The sequence below is a fragment of the Leuciscus leuciscus genome (genome assembly GCF_965113295.1).
Source record: "Leuciscus leuciscus genome assembly, chromosome: 19".
Taxonomy (NCBI): Eukaryota; Metazoa; Chordata; class Actinopteri; order Cypriniformes; family Leuciscidae; genus Leuciscus; species Leuciscus leuciscus.
The window spans coordinates 1,864,500-1,887,711 of NC_138743.1; the positions used below are offsets into that span (position 1 = coordinate 1,864,500).

At 36.7% G+C, this 23,212-nt stretch overlaps 1 protein-coding gene across 10 annotated transcripts in view; it reads right to left on the reverse strand.

Moving 5' to 3' along the window:
* Positions 1–467: 467 nt before the first annotated feature.
* Positions 468–23,212, reverse strand: part of pak6b (p21 protein (Cdc42/Rac)-activated kinase 6b) — a 37,662-nt gene continuing 14,917 nt past the window's right edge. For 9 of the 10 annotated variants that reach the window (XM_082147205.1, XM_082147211.1, XM_082147202.1 and 6 more), the window contains 7 exons: positions 20,635–21,204; positions 13,409–13,831; positions 12,251–12,384; positions 11,006–11,132; positions 7,826–7,951; positions 7,268–7,402; positions 468–4,457 (listed from right to left, as the gene is read on the reverse strand). In XM_082147205.1, coding sequence (XP_082003331.1) covers positions 4,290–4,457; positions 7,268–7,402; positions 7,826–7,951; positions 11,006–11,132; positions 12,251–12,384; positions 13,409–13,831; positions 20,635–21,204 — 1,683 coding nt within the window. In that variant the 3' untranslated portion in view covers positions 468–4,289. Of the gene's footprint in view, positions 4,458–7,267; positions 7,952–11,005; positions 11,133–12,250; positions 12,385–13,408; positions 13,832–20,634; positions 21,205–23,212 lie in introns of those variants that run through there. The other variant, XM_082147203.1, reaches the window with a different exon arrangement.

The window sequence follows — 23,212 nt, forward strand, 5'->3', positions numbered from 1 at the left end:
ACATAAGTAAATAACAAGCTTATCAGGTGGTAGATTAGCTGACATACCGCCACCTAAGAGTGCATGCTCACACACTTCATGCCTTACATGTTCATGCTACACAACAGCTGATTCAATCAGTGTGTGGTCAGAGCGATTGGCCACGGATTACAGAATAATAATAGCCGGAAGGCGACTACACTTGTGAAAGTTATTGGATCCTTTGAAATGATCTGCATGAACAGCTCCTAATCTGAGCTTGATCTAAAGTATTATAATTATGAAACAACGCTCTTATTAAACAGACATCAATCATCAGAAATGCTTTAACATCTTCCTGTAGCTGTACCTGTAGCCGTGGTTAAGTAGTTCACACGCCATGTTTAAACCATGCAATTCAAGACAATAAAATGCATTTTGCAAATCAAATGCTTCCTTTTAGACATGTATATTTGGGATGCAATTAAGGAAGTGTTTGCAAGATGTGCTGAATTATAAAACTCATTTATTGCCCTTTTACATCTTGGAAGACAAAAACAACATTCAGAGCCTGAAAGTAGGGGTTTAGTTTCATAGGCACATTTATCTTACAGTACAGCAATACAAAGTTACATTTTAAGATCAAAATCAACATGAATGACCTCATAATTGCATGTTTCTGATCTCATTGTGAACAATTCATCAGATGCATTTAATAACCAGCATATGCACAACGTTGTGTGACTAGAAAAGATTGAGACAAATTGCATTCTGATTTTTCATTCAAAATTGTGCATTAGACCTTAATCATGGAAACGCCATATTTAAGTTTTGAGAGGAAGAAGACAAGGCTCATAAAAACAGTGCGTTCAATGGATTGTACTGTTGTTTAAAAACATATAAGCTGTGTTGAGTTGTGAAAATGACATGATCTCAGACCTTTATACAGTGCTTGACATTGTTAAGACTGCAAAGGCCCCAATAAACCAATAATATACCAATAACCAGCCAATTCTTTTTCGTTCTTCACTTTGGGGTAAAAAGAAGTTCAACATACGCGAGTTAGTAACATTTAGATGAATATGTAAATCTGTGCGCTTTCCTCTCAATAACAAAATAAACACACAACAAAAATGACAGCGGTGAGAAAACAGCAGTTCAGAAAGCATCTGATCATAGTGATGTGAATGTTTGCAGCAGCTCAGATCAGGTCACGTTTATTTATATACAGTATATAGCACTTTATAAATGAGTGAAATTGCATTAGCATGGTTTAAATCATACTTATCTGACCGTTGTCTCATCGATCACAAGTTCAGTATGGCGTACCACAAGGCTCAGTACTAGGACCGTTGCTGTTCACTCTGTACATGCTACCCTTGGGAGGAGATATCATTAGGAAGCATGGCATTCATTTTCACTGTTATGCTGATGATACTCAGCTCCATATTTCTTCACGCCCAGACGAAACTTACCAATTCACAAAATTAACGGAATGCATAGCTGATCTAAAAAATTGGATGACTAGTAATTTCCTACTACTTAATTCTGAAAAAAACTGAGATTCTAATTATTGGCCAAAAACTTCCTCACGTAATAATCTAGAATACTGTCTAACACTTGATGGCTGCTCTGTCAAGTCTTCGTCGTCGGTTAGGAACCTGGGTGTGTGTGTGTGTGTGTGTGTGTGTGTGTGTGTGTGTGTGTGTGTGTGCTCTTTGATACCAATCTTTCATTTGAAAGTCACGTGTCTAGTATCTGTAAAACCGCATTCTTCCATCTTAAAAATATATCTAAATTACGACATACGCTTTCATTGACAAATGTGGAACAATTAGTTCATGACCTCAAGGCTAGATTATTGTAATGCTCTACTGGGTGGTTGCCCTGCACGCTTAATAAACAAACTACAGCTGGTCCAAAACACAGCAGCTCGAGTCCTTACCAGAACCAGGAAGTATGACCATATTAGCCCGGTTCTGTCAACACTGCATTGGCTCCCTATTAAACATCGTATACATTTTAAAATATTGCTGATTACTTACAAAGCACTAAATGGTTTAGCTCCGCAGTGCTTGAGCGAGCTCTTAACGCATTATAGTCCTTCACGTCTATTGCGATCTCAAAACTCCGGCCAGTTGATAATACTTAGAAAATCAAAATCGACTGCTGGCGGTAGATCCTTCTCCTATTTAGCACCAAAACTCTGGAACAGTCTTCCTAACATTATCCGGGAAGCAGACACACTCTGTCAGTTTAAAGCCAGATTAAAGACACATCTCTTTGACCTAGCATACACATAATACATTATAGACTTCTATAATTCAATGTTAGGTTGCATAGATCAGGTCAGTCGGAACCGGGAACTCTTCCTATAAATCCTGATGTACTTGTTACATCATAAGAAGAATAGCGTCTACGCTAATATTAGTCTCTGTTTATCCCGAGGTTTACCGCAGTCTGCCGGATCCAGATCTGATGAAGGACCTGCGCTTGGACACGACGAAAACGCAAGCATTTTGGCAAGCTGTTTCAAACTCCTGAAATGAACTTTGTTTAGGCCCGATTTTGTTCTAAATAGCCGCCGGTTTCCACCGTCGGGCCAGAAGCTCCACAACGCTTCACGAAAACACGAAACCCATCATTTCACCAACTAATGGAAGTTTTATCAGAAAACTAATCAGAAAGAATCACTGGAAACTAGCGAGATCGCAAAATGAACATGATAAAAGCGACCGTTTGCTGGCATTTTTGTTGTTGGAAAACCCAAGCATCGATGTTTTACCACAGGTTTACAATAAAAAGTGATACCTTGATTATTATTAATTAAGTTGTGTCACGATTGCACATTAGTCACACACAAACAAAGTGGTTTACCGTTATTTCACAAAAGAAAGAGGACACACGTTATTCAGTCGCGTCTGTTTGTGTTTATTTGTAGTAAAGAGATATAAAGAGACGTGACAGATCAAATAAAAACATGATTGTGAAAGTCTATATGAATTGTCAGATTTCTTCAAGCGGTCATATTTACTATATTTACTATGGTAATGGTTAGCTTGCATAGTCTTTTGCATCGCGTATAAATATTTCTGCCTTATACGGTGATCAGAATCCTCATCGGATCACAAACAGAAGGCATTCAAACATGAAAGTGAGTTCTGAGCTAAAATGATTTTAAAAGTCTTTAATGCTGATGTTATGAAATCATCCGCCGCTGTCGTCTCCAGACTCTGGTAAACTCCTCTGTTCATAACCTCTCCTCTAGCCCGAGCTGGCCCGCTTTGGACCGGTGTTCGGCAGCGTCGGGCCACGAGCCCTGTTCGCTGGCCCAGACCCGATCAAGCCCCGGAAGAGACAGTGGAAACGCGACTAGCCCTGACACGCACTAGCAAGCCCGCTTTTGGCCCGACAGTGGAAACACGGCTAATGACGTCACACTAGTTTGCTTGAAGTATTCCAGGGCTTTAAGTCTATCCACATTAAATAAAATTCAACATGGCGTCTAACCCGACTAAGGTCCATGGCAATAAAATGAAGTAATTTGTAGTGAAGGTGAATAAATGCTGGCTGAATGTTCTGTTTCAGGTGAGCTGATGGTCTCCACTGGGAATGTCATTGTTTCAGTGGATTGGAGACACAAAGCCACAGAACTCCGTCTGGCTGGTTACGGTTCAGGACTGTGTTTCCCGTACAACACCGTAACTCGTGCTTCACTACAATAGTGCGATGCATCGTTGAAGAAATCAACTTGCTAGTCACGACTTTTTCCCGAAACCATATTGTCGCAAATTGGTCGTTGAACCACGCTGGTTAATGAGTAATAACTACTTTTAATGAAACTGTTTGAGATGGAATTAACGCGAGATGATTTGCTATTAATTACAGACATGCATCTGAGGACTATTTCTCATTTTTCTCAGTTATTTTGCTTTATTTCCAGATTCAATCATAGACTCGTTCTTACACTAGAGCTCGTTCACACATGCACACTCTTCAACAACTACGCTTTAAATCTCCTGACAAACTAAAAGACGTGAATGACATTTGTATGTATTCTAAAAGATACAGTTTGTACTGAATGTCAGCTTGCTCAAGATAAAGAGTCCACATGTCATGCAAACAAGAAACTGCTTCTAACCACAGGTCGAGAGCGCTGTTCAAACACACAACTCTGCGATGCTGAATGTCCGTTGGAACGATGGTTTCGGGAAACACAGAGTCGTTAAACTGCTGATAACGACAGAACTTGCGACCATATTTGGCTAACGATGCGGTACGGGTCGTGGGATGCACGTAACAGCGTGGTAACGGTTCAGATGGGTTGGTGTTCAGCATCGGGACATGCGTTTGCGGTACTGCTCCACTAGGGGGACCAGACAGCGTGGAGACGAGCACTGGAGCATGAACAGGTGTTGGAGGAGGTCACCAGCGCTGGCTCTCTGCACGGGGTCACGGGTCAACATCGAGTCCAGAAAGTCCCTCAGAACCGGAGAGATCTGCGTATAGGAACATCCCAAAATTACCGCACATGAGAATAGGAAAATAATGTCGGTTACGTTATGTATACAACAGGTATGTAAATAATACTAAAACACTGATTTCATGCAGGAATGAATTGACATAAGAATCACTAAATTGTATCACGATCATAAACACCATAAAGTCCTCAAAAATCTGCTTAATGAGATTTAGGGCCCTATTTTAACGATCTAAGCGCATGGTCTAAAGCGCAAGTGCACTCAGTCCGAATCCACTTTTGCTAGTTTAACGATGGGAAAAATGGTCGGTGCTCCCGGCGCATGGTCTAAAAGGATCGTCCATATTCTCTTAAAGAGTGACGGGTGTGTTTCGTCTCTATTCTCTTAAAGAGTATCGGGTGTATTTTGGGCGTAACGTGCAATAAACCAATCAGAGTCTCATCTCCCATTCCCTTTAAATGTCAGTTGTGCTCGCGCTGTGTGTGTAATAAGTAGAGTGGGTCCTATTTTAACGATCTGAAACGCAAGTATCAAGCGCGAAACGCAAGTAACTTTGTGGGCGGGTCTTGGGCGCTGTTGCTATTATACCGACGGGATAAATGACTCTTGCGCCCGACGCTAATCTAAAATGTGTTGGTCTGAAGTAGCTTCATTACTCATAGGTGTGGTTTGGGCGTAACGTGAAATAAACCAATCAGAGCGTCATCTCACATTCCCTTTAAGAGCAGGCGCACTTGTTCCATGGCGGCTTGCTATTATAACGGCGGATTTGCCAGACTCACGCCAGGAGCGGTTCACAGCCGAGGAGACCGGCGTTCTCGTCAGGGCCGTAAAACACAGAGAAGTGACGTTGGGGATGGAGAAACACACACAAATTAGCTTCGGTTAAACAGGCGTATGATAATTTGGGTAAATGTGTAAGCTAGATTTATGCCTATTTTTGCTACACAACAATGATTTCCCTCATGTGGAATATTTTTCCTTGTGATAATGTATGATTTGCAAAAATGAAAACTGCTGCTTCTGTGTGTAGATGAGAGAATCAAAGTGTATGTGTGTTGTGCACACGCTACATTATGGCCAAGCATGCGCCCTTAAAATAGCATCTGAATAACGCGCCACTGACTTTAGACTAGGTTTCTCCTGGTCTGTGGCGGAATTGTTTTCTGAAACTGCAAAATAGCACCAGGGAACGTTTGCGCCGGAACACGCCTCCTCTTTTCGCTGAATCGCCCCCGGGAGCGCAAGTTCATTTCCTAATTTACCGACATGTGTCTGTGGAGGGAAAAGTCCTCTGTGCGTCGGGTGCAAAATAGGAATGATACATGCGTCGATGTACAAAGTCAATTGAGCTGGGTGCAAGATAGGGCCCAGTGTGTGTGTATGTAATAAGCAGAGATTGTCTGTAATAAGCAGTGTGTGTGTGTTGTGGACCCGCCTATAGACACACATTACTAACTCGATCTTAAAATAACTAAAAAAGTATTGCGCCATTGACTATAGAGCAGGGTTCAGTTGGTCATTGGTTCAGTGTATTTCAGTTCCTCAATAGCAACACTCCATCAATGCTCCTGAACACACACTCGTTCTCAGACCAGCAGCCCATGGGCCACAGATGGGCGCAAATGCATTCGCTATTTAAACAACGTGTCGCAGGAAGTGAAAATGATAACTGCGTCGGGCTGACAGTAGCGTAAAGTAACTCGCGTCGCGCCTGGCGCTGCATTGCTCCTGTGATAGGGCCCTTAAAATCAAAGTTTGCATATAGAAAATGAAGCCTATTTTATATTTTTGGAATTGTAATGTTTGACATTATGGTGACACTTTACAATAAGGTCTTATTTAGTTCATGCATTAACTAACATGAACTAACAATGTGCAATATATTTGTTGCAGTATTTATTTAAATGCTGTAGAAGTATTGTTAATTCTTAGTTCATGTTAACTAAAGTAGTTAACTAATGAAACCTTATTGTAAAGTGTTACTACCATAATGTCAAAACATTACAATGACAAAAATATAAAATAGGCTTCATTTCCTATATGCAAACTTTGATTTTAAATCTCATTAAGCCGATTTTTGGGGACTTTATGGTGTTTATGATCATGATACAATTTAGTGAGTTTATTTCAATTAATTCCTGCATGAAATCAGTTTTAGTATTATTCATATACTGCTTTTTTATTAATATTTTGTTTTTATTTTTTGCATTTTAATTTAAGATTTAGCAATTTTTATGTGCTTTTACATTTTTTTACTTTTTTTTATTTAGCTTAAATGTATTTTTCAGTATTTTTTTCAATTTATTTATTTATTTTTAATCATTTTATTTAAATACAACATTTTAAGTTGAAGTGTTTCATCTAATATAAATATATAGATGTGTATATATAATATATATACACACACTATATTTAATTTTTATTTCAGTAAACAAAAACAATTTTGGTAAAACTTTACAATAAGTTTGCAAGTGTTTACATTAGTTAACATGAACAAACAACGAAAAATACTGCTAAAGCATTTATTAATCTTAGTTTTATATATATATATATATATATATATATATATATATATATGCATCTGTTCATATTATTTAATGGACCTAAGCGAACATGAACTAACATTAAGATTAAATGAAGATAATTATTAATAAATGAATGATTTAATAAAGATTAATAAACAAATGTATAATAAATACAAATGTATTGCTTAATGTTAGATGATGCATTATGAGAGCTAACTGTAACGGTACCACAATCTTTAACACTTTTAGCCAAACGGTACATTAACAGCATGTTCTGTTCTGACGTCGTTTCGTCTTTACCTTGCTGGCGTTCCTGGCAGACGGCGCCGGCTCGTCCCGAAGCCTCTTCATCGCTGCTATCGGCGTCTCGCTGAAATATGGAGGTTCTCCATCAACCATCTCCACCACCATGATTCCCAGAGACCACACGTCCACCTACACACACCACACAACACAACCTTCTCACTTCAGCAGAATCACCATCACTTCCTCCCTAACTACAGTCATCACCTTTCTGTCCAGCAACTAGGAATCACACTTTACAATAAGGCTTCATTGAACAGGATTACATGAGAATTATTATGAACTGCATGATAAATAACACTTACAGCTTTTTAAAAAAATCTCAGTTAATGTTCATTTCAACATTTTAAAAATCCAAAGTTGTATTTATGTTAACATAGATTATTAAATGGTTTATATCGTTCTTTGTTATTTAATGCAGTATCTAACTGAGACCTCATTGTAAAGTGTTACAAACCATCTCTTAGCTTCATCACGCGTGATCTGATTCAATGAAAAGCTACATTTACGGCATATTGCAGGAACTTCTTTTCATGCACGAGTGAGTTTGTTGACCTCAGTGCCGTACGGCGTCTTGGAAACCACTTCCGGAGCCATCCAATATGGAGTTCCCACTAATGACTTCCTCTTGGGAATGTCTTTGCTGATCTGAGCGCAGAATCCAAAGTCGGACAGTTTGACCTGTAAAACGAAGAGAAAGAGACAAAATGAAAAATTATGTTTTACAAGAAAATGCAATTTCAGTCTTTCGAAATTTCACATTTAATTCAATGCGTTGCTTGCCGTTTCTTTGTTATTATTTGGGCAATTTCTGAGACCTGGTATTAAAGATGTGTTTTGGTCGATCAACATCGACAAAGTTTAAAGGGGTCATGAGATGAGAAATCGAAAATGTTTCTTGATCTTTTGTCATATCAGAGGTCATAATACTATAAATATATCCTGTAAGTTTCAGAACTCAAAACTAGGGCAAATTTCACAATTCAATTAGATTTCCATTCACAAGCTTGGAATTCGATTCGATTTCGATTCCGATTCGATTTGATTCAATATTGATTATTTTGGATATCAGGTACAATACATGGCACATTTTCTCAAAGAAAACAAATCTCTTCACTAATGCTGTAAACTATGGGAGTCAGTGGTAGCCTATAGGCTTCATTAGCCTGACTCTAATATTGAATGTAAAAATTAACTGATTTGTATACAAACACTTCAATTACACTTTTATTTATTTTTATAATAATAAAGTTCTATGAAATATAAACATTTAAATGGTGGCTGTCATAAAAACCTGCCCGATTTATTCAAACATGCATTAAAAATTGAAGAACATTAAAAATTATAATGAATATGTAATATGGTGCATATATTAAGCAAAATGCTCCTCTCTAGAATTAATATTTCTCGCTGACTAACGAGTTCTGAGGTAAATGTGATGTTACATGACATTGTTTACAAGCTGTTTTACTGACATCTTTCCACGGTTGAAACACTGATTGGGTTACTCCATGTCACATGATACGGACTTCGATAAGTTGTACTCTACCTTTTAACACACTTTCAGAAGCTCATTCATGTTTATTTCGCCCGGTAACTGGTATTATTAAGGCGGAGGAGAAGATCATGTGCTTCTCTAGAGCTGAGCCAGAGCGATCTCACGCCACAGCCACAAAACGGCATTTATGTTTTTGAATTTCATAAGAAAATGGACGTAATTTGAAATCTGAGACTTTGTTTCATATCAATAATAACAAAGCACAAAGATTATTGCGATTTATTGGATGGGATGCAGCGCTACATGTTACATTCATTCATCAACTGAAAACAGGATGACTAATCGATTCTTGGGATTTAAGATATTGTTTCGTAAAAATGAGAATCGATTAAAATTGAGAAATCAATATTTTTTACCCAGCCCTACTCAAAACGTCCTCATTAGTCCATAAACAGCTTTTATTGAAACAAAGCTCAGAAAATTATTTTTTCACGTTATGATGTCATAGTGCGACGAAAGACCGCCTCTGCAGAAGGTCGACGCCCACTTCTACATCACCGCCTCTTTAGCCCCGCCCACTGATTCACACACGTCATGTAGTAGTAAATACGAGAGACACGCAAACACAGGATTACTCCAGGAACAAAACCACTGAGATGCGTTTGTGGGAAAACACTTCGCCGACTTCGTGATCCGAACATTAAGAAAGCGTGGATGCACTTTATTTTTTAACATCGCTTGATACACACTGAGTATTTTTACTCTCACAGTCAAACTGAACAGTGTGTTCTTTCCTTTTCTTCGGCATCTATGGGGTTAATGCGCTGGATTATTATCGGATGCGGAAGAAAGCACAGAAAACACTGCGGTAACACTTTATAATAACTGCACCATATTAATCATTAGTTAAGCATTAACCACTGACAACTCCTAAATAACTGGTTTGTAAATAATGCAATACTTCATTTAGAAATGATAAATTGATCATTAATAAAGTATGAAAATACAATTATTAGATATGCTTATAAATCAATAATAAAGCATTTAAAGCCGTATTTATAAACTGCTTATTAATATCTATGAATGCTTTATAAATTATGAATTAACTGTTTACTAATGCTCAGCTAATGATTAATATCGTGCAGTTATTATAAAGTGTTACCAACGCTGCTTTTGTTATTGTTCTGATCGAAGCCACTCGCTGTAATCCTGAATAAACGCTTCAGTGAGCGACATCTTCTTCAAGACATTACAACACATTTCATTTATTTAAACCAGGACACTGCAAAGAGCAATGCGTATGTTTTTAACTTTATCGAACAGGATGAACTATGAATAGCGTATGAGAACGACAGTGTGACAAACGATGGTACATTCATTCAAACTTCTGTTTACACGAAACATCGTAAGTCAATTATAACTGGAAAATCAAAGTACTTCAACTTTATTTGCCATATAAAGCATATGAAATACGCATAAATGTTTGGTTTCAACTATAACGACGTTGATTTTTTAATTTTTTTCATATATGCAAAATTGTTAGCCAATCACAGCAGTGGGCGTTTACTTCCCAGACACGCCCACAAAAACTGAGTGTTTGAAAGAGAGGGTAAAAAGTAGCTTATTACTTCTCAAAAGTCCCTCTGTGGTGAAATATCCAGTTTTTAATATTGTTTATATGTCTATGTGGTGTTTTTAATACGCTTTAAGACAAACCATGTGTAGATTCATAAGTCGACACCATTGCTGAGTATTTCCTCCTTAAAACTGCAGTGAACCAAAGACAGTCTCAAACACACGCTTTGAAATCGCTGGTGTTTCTGACGTCACAAACTACCTTGTAACCAATCAGATCAACGTGTGATCGTCAACCAGTGGATCTCTGAGCTGAGTGAGTGAGTGGAGGCGGGGCTCATTTGCATATTCATAGAACCGTGCATACTAAATGAGGAAAGGGTGTCGAGTTACATTCAGGAAGAAATTTTTTCGAGGAAAAAAACGTTTAAATATGTAATTTTAGTGATTAAAGATGAGTTTTAAGAGATACAATTATTGACTACAGGGGGACTTTAAAATCTTGATAACATTATAAGTGCACCTCAGAGAACATTATAAATGTTTTTTTGTTTTTTTATGCTGTTCATGACCCCTTTAAATCCTGTCTGGCCAGAGTGCTTCCCACAACTGACACGATTAACATTCAGAATGATTGTATGTGAGATTAGAGTCGTTCTTACCCGGCCGTCCAGAGTCAGTAAGATGGAGTCACTCTTGATGTCTCTGTGAATGACGCCCTGAGCGTGAAGATAACAGAGCGCCTGCAAGACGGACTCACACACCGTCGCGATCTGCTCCTCTGTTAGTCTAAACACACACACACACACACACACTAAATAAACAAGGGCTGTGCCTCCTTCCACTCCTGAAATTCAGCAGTTATATATATATGCATCTGTTCATATTATTTAATGGACCTGAGCGAACATGAACTAACATTAAGATTAAATGAAGATAATTATTAATAAATGAATGATTTAATAAAGATTAATAAATCTGTATGTATGGTAAAAGTTTGCGAGAGAACACAAAAGAACTGAAATCTTCCTCCCATCTCATATTTTTTCCATCACCATCTGTATAATACACAGTTAGTTACACTACTGATCAAAGGTCTGAGCTCAGTAAGATAAAAAAAAGACGGTCGGATAAAGTTGATCATAAGTGACAGTAAAGACATTTATAATGTTACAAAATATTCTATTTCAAATAAATGCTGTTCTTTTAAATGTTCTGTTCATCAAAGAATTATGAGAAATAAAATGTATCACGGTTTCCATAAAAATATGAGCTGTTTTTAACATTGATAATGATGAGAAATGTTTTTTGATCATCAGATCATCATATGATACTGATTTGTGAAGGATCATGTGACACTGAATTTTTGGTCAAATAAATGCAGCTTTGGTGAGTAAGAGACTTCTTTCAAAAGTATTAAAAAATCTAACCGGCCTGAAACATAAGAATGCTTTTTAACGCTTCAGGATTGAATGTTTGTCTAATGCATTGCATCTTCACATTGCAAAATCGCATCAGTTCATATTCACATTACATAATGTATAGCAAAACATATTAAATAAAAACTGCAGTCTGGGCTTTCTTCTTCGCAGGCGTTTAATACTTGATGTTTTAGAACAAAGATGAGCCAGCTAGTGTGAGGAACGTCAGTGAAGAGCTTCTGCACTAACACTGAGAAAAGAAACTCAATGGTGCTTGGAAAGTTTAGTTTCCAAACTGTTATAACTCTTTCCTCACAGCAGACGTGAGCGAGCTTTAGTGAGGTATTTAAGAGACTGTGCCGGCAGAAGAGCTTCAGAGAATGTTTTGCATGGATTGACATCAGTGATTATTTTCTGCTGTTTTCTGCTCCAGCAGGTGAAAACTCTGCGTGATCTGAGGAGTCCATCATACGGGTGTGTGATTACCTGGTTTCTGAGACGATGTTGGTTAGAGCGCCGCCCTGCAGGTACTCCATGATGACCCACAGCTCTTCACCCACCAGAGCACTCTTGTACATCTCCACCACGTTCTTATGACTGTAGTCTCGCATTATAACCACCTGAGAGTCATGGCAGAGTCACAGGTAAAAACATTACACATATACTGTACATATATATTATATATATATATATATATATATATATATATATATATATATATATATATATACACACACACACACAATATATATATACATGTAAACAATGATATATTAAAACTTGTTTATTATTGTTATATTTTAAAAGATTATATATATCTATATATATTTTAATTTTTTATTTTATTAATTTAATTTGTTTAAATTTATTATTATTATTTTATTATTTTATTTTTTTCCGTTAATATACTTTTAATTTATATATATATATGATTGATATATATCTAATTAATATATATATCATTGTTAATGTATCATTGTTTACATATATATATATATATATATATTGTGTGTATGTGTGTGTATATGTATATATTTACGAATGTTAATATATATTTATTAATATATTACAATTATTTTAACAAAGAATATAGATACACACTATGTGTGTGTGTGTGTGTGTGTGTGTGTGTGTGTGTGTGTGTGTGTAAACAATGATATATTACAAATTATGTATATATTGTTATATTTTAAAATATATATATACATATTAAAAATAAATTTAATTTATATAATTTTTATATAATTTTTACATTCATACAAAAATTCTAATGTGGTTCTTTTAAGGCAAGACAGTGATTTTTAATATATCATTGTTTTTATAAATAAATAAACTATATATATATATATATATATATATATATATATATATATAGTACATAATTTTTTTTATATATCGTTCTATTATAAATGTTTAATATACATTTATTTCTATTTTTATTATATTTATTTTTAGAATAACTCATCCTTATATAATATAATTTTATTTATTTATACGACACTGATGTGGATCTTTAAGCAAGTCATCATAGCTTGATCACTTTAAGTAAAGGTTTTCATTGTTTAACTTCTCAATAAAAGTTTTGCTTTCCTCAAAAAATGTCACATGACGGAGTTTAAACGAGTGATGGCAGTGTCGTCGCACCTCATTGAAGAGCAGCTCTCTCCTCTGCTGCTTCCTCAGGTCCATCATCTTCACTGCGACCTGCCGTCCACTGAGCTTCTCCCGCGCGATGCACACCACACCCGTGGAGCCTTCCCCGATCTTCACGAAGCTCTCCAGATACGAGCGAGGGTCCCCCGTGTCCACCACCATCTGCAGGGCGGCTCTGAACTGCTCGTGCGAGACCTTGGGCTCCGGGGCGCTGGCGGGACTCTCGGACGAGCCTGTGGGGGGGGGTCTGGGCTGGGACGGGCTGTCCTGGGTCGGTGCTCCCGAGGTTTCGGTGCCGTCCACGATGTCATTGGAGGAATGACGTGTGGTCTGGATGGGGATCAGTCCATGCCCTGGTTTTGGACTACTGGTGCCGTTGGGTTTGGAAATGGCCGCGTAGATCGGGGAATTCGCCTGTGTTCAAGATAAACATGACGTCTGTTGAGTTCGGCACACTACAGTAGGAAGCAGCTTATTACACTGGAAGAATAGGGAATATCTTTGATTTAAAACAAGCTTTATAAACATCTGGGCAGTGTTGTTATCGTTAACAAACTATTTCTTTCATGACAACTCTTGGAGTGTTTGTCGTAGTAATGGATATGATATTTGGTTATTGCTGCTGAAGAGCAAGTAAAGCACTTGCTACGGCCCATACATGACACGCCGCTGTGAGCGAGATGCTGGTTCTGTACAGTATAGCACATATGAATTACCCATAACAGATCTACACAGGTGGAGCTGGGGAAGGAGGAGGGTCTCTGAAAGAGAGCTGCAAAAAACTTCTACAGAAAATTCTGACCAAGTATTTGAATGTTGAGCAGCGAGCTCATTGGCTACTGATACAGCAGGAACCAATCAGCTGTGCCCTATAGACCTAATGTAGCCCCGCCCCTTTTCAGCGCGGCGCTCGTTGTCTTTTGACTTCCGGTCTGTATTTTCACAGCGATCTTACGTATTTATGAATGAACGACTCATTTTAAAATCTTCCCGGTCGACTGACATTTGTTAAGACATCTGCTTTAAACATTACAATCCTCATGATAACTTTCATTAACTTTACATTAAGTAAATCCACTTCAAAAGCTAAATACTCCTGGACAGCAGCGCCATAGAAATATACAGAGCGACCGCAAAAACGGAAGTTCAAAGACAATATTCTAAAGATGGCGGCGCCCTCGTTTCTCTGCCGCATAAGGTCTATAGATAAAGTTAGGAGTTAAGGAGCGATCAGCCTGTGTGATCTCGATAAACCAGCAATAATCATGTGTACAGTCCTGTACTCACAGTGGAAGTCTGTAGAGCGAGAGTAGCGGAGAGAAGGAATGTGAACTGCATAAGTATGTTACAGTGGTGTTTAAACAGAGCTGTAAAGCATCGAAATCTGCAGTTTAGTGATGGGAACAGTGCATGTCTGGTATACTGTGCTTTCCAGAGTTAGGCATTTAGAAAATTTAAAGGGTCAAAATAGCACAAAAAAATGAATGCAAAGGGAATTTTAGTGAACAATTCTATCACACTAGCTTCATGTAAACGCTAATAATTTGTAAATCTTGTGGCTGTACTTATTTTACATTAATGCATTAGACAGACATTTTTATCCCAAGAAACTTAACAGTATTTTGCATTCAAGGAACATCTGATCGGTTTATGCATTCTAGGAATCAAACCCATGACCTTGGTGTAGTTGCTCTACTTTATGAGTGACAGAAGTGTTTATCTTGCTCATTGACTTCAGCTGTAAGTGTGTCGCTGTAAAGGTGACTTCTGCTCCTTCAAACAAACTAAGAGCCGACTTAAAATCAGTTTTTGCAGCATGCAAGGCTCAACTTGTATTTGACCCAGAGCAATCTGTTGGACCTGTTCTTTATCAAATGAAATCAGACTCTAAGTGACGAACACATTAGAAAAAAAGTAACATCACCACTATTATAAATATTGCAATATGAAATAGCACCCAAACAAGTTTCTCAGACTGAGTACTCACCTTTGCTAAGTTTGGGTTTAAAATACACTCATTAGTACATACATTCAGTAGTATTCTCTATTTGACTGCACTGACACTATCAGATGAGAACAAAACTTGAAAACTTGAACTAAATTGAGCTGAATAATGATTCTATTGTCTTTTCTAGAGCTTTACAGCTGAATCTAATTCATTTCATAATTGAACTTTGCACTGCTACTGAACTGAACTAAATCAGCATTGAATCAAAATTGAGCTGAATAATTAATTCTGAAGAGCTGCTTTTAGCTGAAGCAAGTTCAATTCATAAATGAGGAACTTTGCACAGTTATTGAACTAAACTGAATCAACATTGAACTGAATTGAGCTGAATTATAACTCTATTGTCTTTTTAGAGCTGCTTTAGTTGAACTGTTAATTTCATAACTAACAAACTTGTACAACATTCACACTGTTATTGAGCTAAACTGAATCAATATAGAACTGAAATGAACTGAATTATAACTCTATTGTCTTTTTAGAGCTGTAGTTGAACCGAGTTTGCTTCATAACTAACAAACCTTTACAACATTCACACTCTTACTGAACTAAACTGAATCAATATAGAACGGAAATGAACTGAATTATAACTCTATTGTCTTTTTAGAGCTGCTTTAGTTGAATTGAGTTAATTTCATAACTAGCAAACTTTTACAACATTCACACTGTTATGAAGCTAAACTGAATCAATATAGAACTGAAATGAACTGAATTATAACTCTATTGTCTTTTTTAGAGCTGCTTTAGTTGAACTGTTAATTTCATAACTAACAAACTTTTACAACATTCACACTGTTATTGAGCTAAACTGAATCAATATAGAACTGAAATGAACTGAATTATAACTCTATTGTCTTTTTAGAGCTGCTTTAGTTGAACCAAGTTTGCTTCATAACTAACAAACCTTTACAACATTCACACTCTTACTGAACTAAACTGAATCAATATAGAACAGAAATGAACTGAATTATAACTCTATTGTCTTTTTAGAGCTGCTTTAGTTGAACTGTTAATTTCATAAACTAACAAACTTTTACAACATTCACACTGTTATTGAGCTAAACTGAATCCATATAGAACTGAAATGAACTGAATTATAACTCTATTGTCTTTTTAGAGCTGCTTTAGTTGAACTGTTAATTTCATAACTAACAAACTTTTACAACATTCACACTGTTATTGAGCTAAACTGAATCAATATAGAACTGAAATGAACTGAATTATAACTCTATTGTCTTTTTAGAGCTGCTTTAGTTGAACCGAGTTTGCTTCATAACTAACAAACCTTTACAACATTCACACTCTTACTGAACTAAACTGAATCAATATAGAACAGAAATGAACTGAATTATAACTCTATTGTCTTTTTAGAGCTGCTTTAGTTGAACTGTTAATTTCATAAACTAACAAACTTTTACAACATTCACACTGTTATTGAGCTAAACTGAATCAATATAGAACTGAAATGAACTGAATTATAACTCTATTGTCTTTTTAGAGCTGCTTTAGTTGAACTGTTAATTTCATAACTAACACACTTTTACAACATTCACACTGTTATTGAGCTAAACTGAATCCATATAGAACTGAAATGAACTGAATTATAACTCTATTGTCTTTTTAGAGCTGCTTTAGTTGAACTGTTAATTTCATAACTAACAAACTTTTACAACATTCACACTGTTATTGAGCTAAACTGAATCAATATAGAACAGAAATGAACTGAATTATAACTCTATTGTCTTTTTAGAGCTGCTTTAGTTGAACCGAGTTTGCTTCATAACTAACAAACCTTTACAATATTCACACTGTTACTGAACTAAACTGAATCAATATAGAACTGAAATGAACTGAATTATAACTCTATTGTCTTTTTAGAGCTGCTTTAGTTGAACTGTTAATTTCATAACTAACAAACTTGTACAACATTCACACTGTTATTGAGCTAAACTGAATCAATATAGAACTGAAATGAACTGAATTATAACTATTTTGTCTTTTTAGAGCTGCTTTAGTTGAACCGAGTTTGCTTCATAACTAACAAACCTTTACAACATGCACACTCTTACTGAACTAAACTGAATCAATATAGAACTGAAATGAACTGAATTATAACTATATTGTCTTTTTAGAGCTGCTTTAGTTGAACCGAGTTTGCTTCATAACTAACAAACCTTTACAACATTCACACTCTTACTGAACTAAACTGAATCAATATAGAACGGAAATGAACTGAATTATAACTCTATTGTCTTTTTAGAGCTGCTTTAGTTGAATTGAGTTAATTTCATAACTAGCAAACTTTTACAACATTCACACTGTTATTGAGCTAAACTGAATCAATATAGAACTGAAATGAACTGAATTATAACTCTATTGTCTTTTTTAGAGCTGCTTTAGTTGAACTGTTAATTTCATAACTAACAAACTTTTACAACATTCACACTGTTATTGAGCTAAACTGAATCAATATAGAACTGAAATGAACTGAATTATAACTCTATTGTCTTTTTAGAGCTGCTTTAGTTGAACCGAGTTTGCTTCATAACTAACAAACCTTTACAACATTCACACTCTTACTGAACTAAACTGAATCAATATAGAACAGAAATGAACTGAATTATAACTCTATTGTCTTTTTAGAGCTGCTTTAGTTGAACTGTTAATTTCATAAACTAACAAACTTTTACAACATTCACACTGTTATTGAGCTAAACTGAATCCATATAGAACTGAAATGAACTGAATTATAACTCTATTGTCTTTTTAGAGCTGCTTTAGTTGAACTGTTAATTTCATAACTAACAAACTTTTACAACATTCACACTGTTATTGAGCTAAACTGAATCAATATAGAACAGAAATGAACTGAATTATAACTCTATTGTCTTTTTAGAGCTGCTTTAGTTGAACCGAGTTTGCTTCATAACTAACAAACCTTTACAACATTCACACTGTTACTGAACTAAACTGAATCAATATAGAACTGAAATGAACTGAATTATAACTCTATTGTCTTTTTAGAGCTGCTTTAGTTGAACTGTTTAGTTGAATCTCTCTCCTACCATTCATTGCGAAGACACTTGAAAGAGCTGTCTTCAACCAACTAACATCCTTCTTGTCTCTAAACAACCAGCTGGATGTCAACCAATCTGGCTTCAAGAAAGGACATTCAACTGAGACTGCATTACTGTCAGTCACAGAAGCCCTACGGATCGCAAAAGCTGCTTCCAAATCTTCAGTCCTCATTCTCCTGGATCTGCTGCCTTCGACACGGTGAATCATCAGATCCTTCTGTCCACCCTCTCATCACTGGGCATCACAGGAACTTCACTCCACTGGTTTGAGTCCTATCTCACAGGTAGGTCCTTCAAGGTCGCATGGAGAGGCGAGGTATCCAGAGCACATCAGCTGACCACAGGGGTTCCCCAGGGTTCAGTTCTTGGTCCCCTCCTCTTCTCCATCTACACCACATCACTGGGACACATCATACAGGCACACGGTTTTTCCTACCACTGCTATGCTGATGACACGCAGCTCTTCCTCTCCTTTCAACCAGATGATCCCACAGTAGCTGCACGGGTCTCAAGCTGTCTGGCGGACATCTCCACATGGATGAAGGAACATCACCTGCAGCTCAACCTGGCAAAGACTGAGCTTCTCGTCCTCCCTGCCAATCCATCTCTACAGCACGACTTCACCATCCAGCTAGAGTCATCATCAATCACCCCATCAATATCGGTCAGAAATCTTGGAGTAACGTTTGATGACCAGCTGACCTTCACAGATCACATTTCAAAGACAGCTCGATCATGCAGGTTTGCACTGCACAACATCAGGAAGATCAGGCCTTTCCTAACTGAGCATGCAACACAACTTATCGTCCAGGCCCTGGTCATCTCTAGGCTTGACTACTGCAATGCCCTTCTGGCTGGACTCCCAGCATGTGCAACCAAACCCCAACAGATGATCCAGAATGCTGCAGCTCGTCTTGTCTTCAACGAGCCCAAGAGGGCCCACGTCACTCCTCTGTTCATCTCTCTGCACTGGCTACCTCTCGCTGCTCGCATCAAGTTCAAGGCACTGACGCTTGCTTACAGAACTATCACAGGCTCAGCTCCCTCCTACTTTCACTCACTCCTACGAGTCTACATCCCTACCAGACACCTACGATCGGTCAACGAGCGACGTCTCGTGGTTCCATCACAGAAAGCCACAAAATCACTTTCCAGATCATTCTCATTTACAGTTCCATGCTGGTGGAACGCTCTCCCCACCCTCATCCGGAATGCAGAATCACTGACAACATTCAAAAAACAGCTGAAAACCAATCTCTTCCGTGAGCACTTAACCTTATAGAGAAAAAAAAAAAAAAAAAAAAAAAAAAAAAAAAAATCCTTTCCCTTTGAAACATCACTTATCAGGCTTATGCTACTCTGAATAATACCTGAACTTCGTATTTTGAGCACTTCCTGCGTTGTTGTTGCTTTTGCCTCTTTATGATGACTCGCTGAATTTAGTCCTAATTTGTAAGTCGCTTTGGATAAGGGCGTCTGCTAAATGACTAAATGTAAATGTAAATGTAAACTGTTAATTTCATAACTAACAAACTTTTACAACATTCACACTGTTATTGAGCTAAACTGAATCAATATAGAACTGAAATGAACTGAATTATAACTCTATTGTCTTTTTAGAGCTGCTTTAGTTGAACTGTTAATTTCATAACTAACAAACTTTTACAACATTCACACTGTTATTGAGCTAAACTGAATCAATATAGAACTGAAATGAACTGAATTATAACTCTATTGTCTTTTTAGAGCTGCTTTAGTTGAACTGTTAATTTCATAACTAACAAACTTTTACAACATTCACACTGTTATTGAGCTAAACTGAATCAATATAGAACTGAAATGAACTGAATTATAACTCTATTGTCTTCTTAGAGCTGCTTTAGTTGAACTGTTAATTTCATAACTAACAAACTTGTACAACATTCACACTGTTATTGAGCTAAACTGAATCAACATAGAACTGAAATGAACTGAATTGTAACTCTATTGTCTTTTTAGAGCTGCTTTACAGGTGAAACTTTATTTGTTTCATAAGTGATGCATTTTGCAACATTAACACCGTTCATCACCGTGAAGACGCTTTGAAACAATCTGTATTGTATAAGCGCTATATAAATAAATGTGACTTTACACACCTTAAAGTTGTAGGTGGACTGTGGCCTCTTCTGCGCTTCCATCTTCGGCTGTTCTGAGATCAGTTTTGCTCCCTCGTTTTCTCTGTATGTGCTGTAGAGACACGACACGGGTCTCTGGGTGGATTTACCGTCCATTCTAGCGACGCCGAGCCGTTCGTGAACAGTTCTAGGCGCGAGTAAAATGTCCCGAGGCATGAGCATCGGTTGCTCCGCGAACATCGTCGCCTCGTGAATCGATTTGGATCTCGTCCGTGAGTCATTTGGGTTTAAAGTGAAGCTCTTCTTGTGGTCGGGCTGAGGACTTCCACTCTCACTCTGGACCTGTCGGGATCGGGAGCGCCAGTCCAAGACCGGCTGACCGTTTCCCAGATTCGCCTCGTTCAGTTCCTGATACTCGTACGTCTCTCCTTCCACTACCTCTCCCAGACGACCCAGAGATTGAGCTCGTTTCCGCAAAGACAGGCTGGTTCTCCTCAAGGAGTTGGAGCTGGTAACCGAGAGTCGACTCATCTCCGCGATCGCTGCAGAAATGTAGTCCTCGTGTCCGATGAAACTGCCACGCACGATGCTCTGGAAGAGAGTTAAACACGCCATCAAAACTGACTCTAAAAGATTTGACTGTTGAACCGACTTGATCTGAATAATAATGACACTATTGTCTTTTTTTAGCTGCTTTACAGCTGAATGGAATTCGTTTGATAATTGAACTTTGCACTGCTGTCGAACTGAATTGAATCAACATTGAACTGAATTGAGCTGAATCAAATTTGTATCATAATTCATGAACTTTGCAATGTTGACGTTATTGAACTGATGTTTTTAAATGTTTTAAAAACGTTTTTATTGGTTATGTGAATGTTAAGTGAACATTCCATTTAGCAAACATTATGGGAATGTTACTTTTAAATGTTCTCTGAACGCTCTGAAACAAGTAGCGACATTTTTTATATTTTTTGTTATTTTTTACTTCATCGTAATGGTAAAGGTTTTGGCACTTGCTATGTGAATATATATATATATATATATATATATATATATATATTTATTATTATTATTATTTTTATTTTTTTTAATCATGGACATTATTTGAAAAAAGGTTTAATGGTCCTGAAAAAATACTCACACTTGTGCTTCTCGCGGTCAGAAAATGAATCTTACCGAAAGCTCATTTTTTGAGATATCAACCTCAAATTTGGAACACGACATTTTTAGATTTATAGCTTTGATTTTCTCACAGTTTTATAGTAAAATGTGTTTTAGAAAATATACATTTCATATAAAAACTGATTTTTTTTTTACAGCAATGAATGTAAAGTCACTTTTTAAAACTTTTTTCACTTCAGCAATAATCTGCCAAGCGTCGTCTTTAAAAAGAGACCAAACTTTCAAGATTTACGACAGTTTAAGTTGGAAATTTAATTTTCAGGTCTATGCTCAAAAATTCAATAAATGGATAATAATTATATCCTATAAACTTAAGAATTGTCTTCATTAAGGCTATATTTTAGAAGTTATTTTCCCCTCAAAAAATGATGCTGTGAAATGATTTGATTTCCCCCCCATTCTAACTGACGTTTCCATACATGCAAATACGCCAAAATCTCATATTAACCAGGAGATAGCAGATATTTTCACAACAAGAACAATATTCAGGAGCATTTGCATCTCATTTGCATCTCTAAGCAGAATCTTTCTGGATCTCAGACATTCGCCCTAAGTCATTTGGTGGGATGATGCAGCTCCTCCTAGAGCAGTGTCGAGCAGGTTTATCAGGTCAACAGGAGCGAATAGAGAGGCTTAATGTCACATTCTTAAAACGTTTGAATGGAGCAGCGGATACGTGAGAACTCTGGGGAAATGTAACAGAGACGATGGTTTAGATATAAACAGAACCTGTTTAACAGACATGTGATTATTAACTGGAGCCACAAACATTAACGAGAAACAAACTTCCTCAGGGAAAAGATGTTCTGTTGAAAACCACTTTTAAAGACATTACAGTAGATGCTGCAAAGAATGTGTCTCCGTCTAATTTCACAGCAAAATCAAGAGACATTATATATTTTGCCTGGTATTTTTGAAATATTGTCGGTAAGTTTTGCAAACAATGCTATAATTTATAATAATATTTTTTTCTTCTTTTGATTTTGGAGTGAAATGTGATCTGGGCATGAGAATCAACGACCTAGTAACTGTACATAATAACTGCATAATAATGTTACAAATAGAACGGTATTAATGAAATATCTATGCAGTGAAATGTTTTGCAAAATAATATCAACTATATAATTTCTTGGCTGATATTTTTGTCACTAAGTTTGGCAAATAATTAATGCAAAAAAACCAAAAACGTTCAAGCATCAATTTTGGATTACACACACACACACATATATATATATATGTATAATTGTGTGTGTGAGTGTGTATATGTATATGCATATATATATATATACACACATATACACACACACAATTCACCTACCTAGTAACTATTTACAATAATTGCACAATAATTGCATAATAATGTTAAAAATTGAAATGCAGCGCTGTAATATCAAATGCATATTTTTTTTACTGA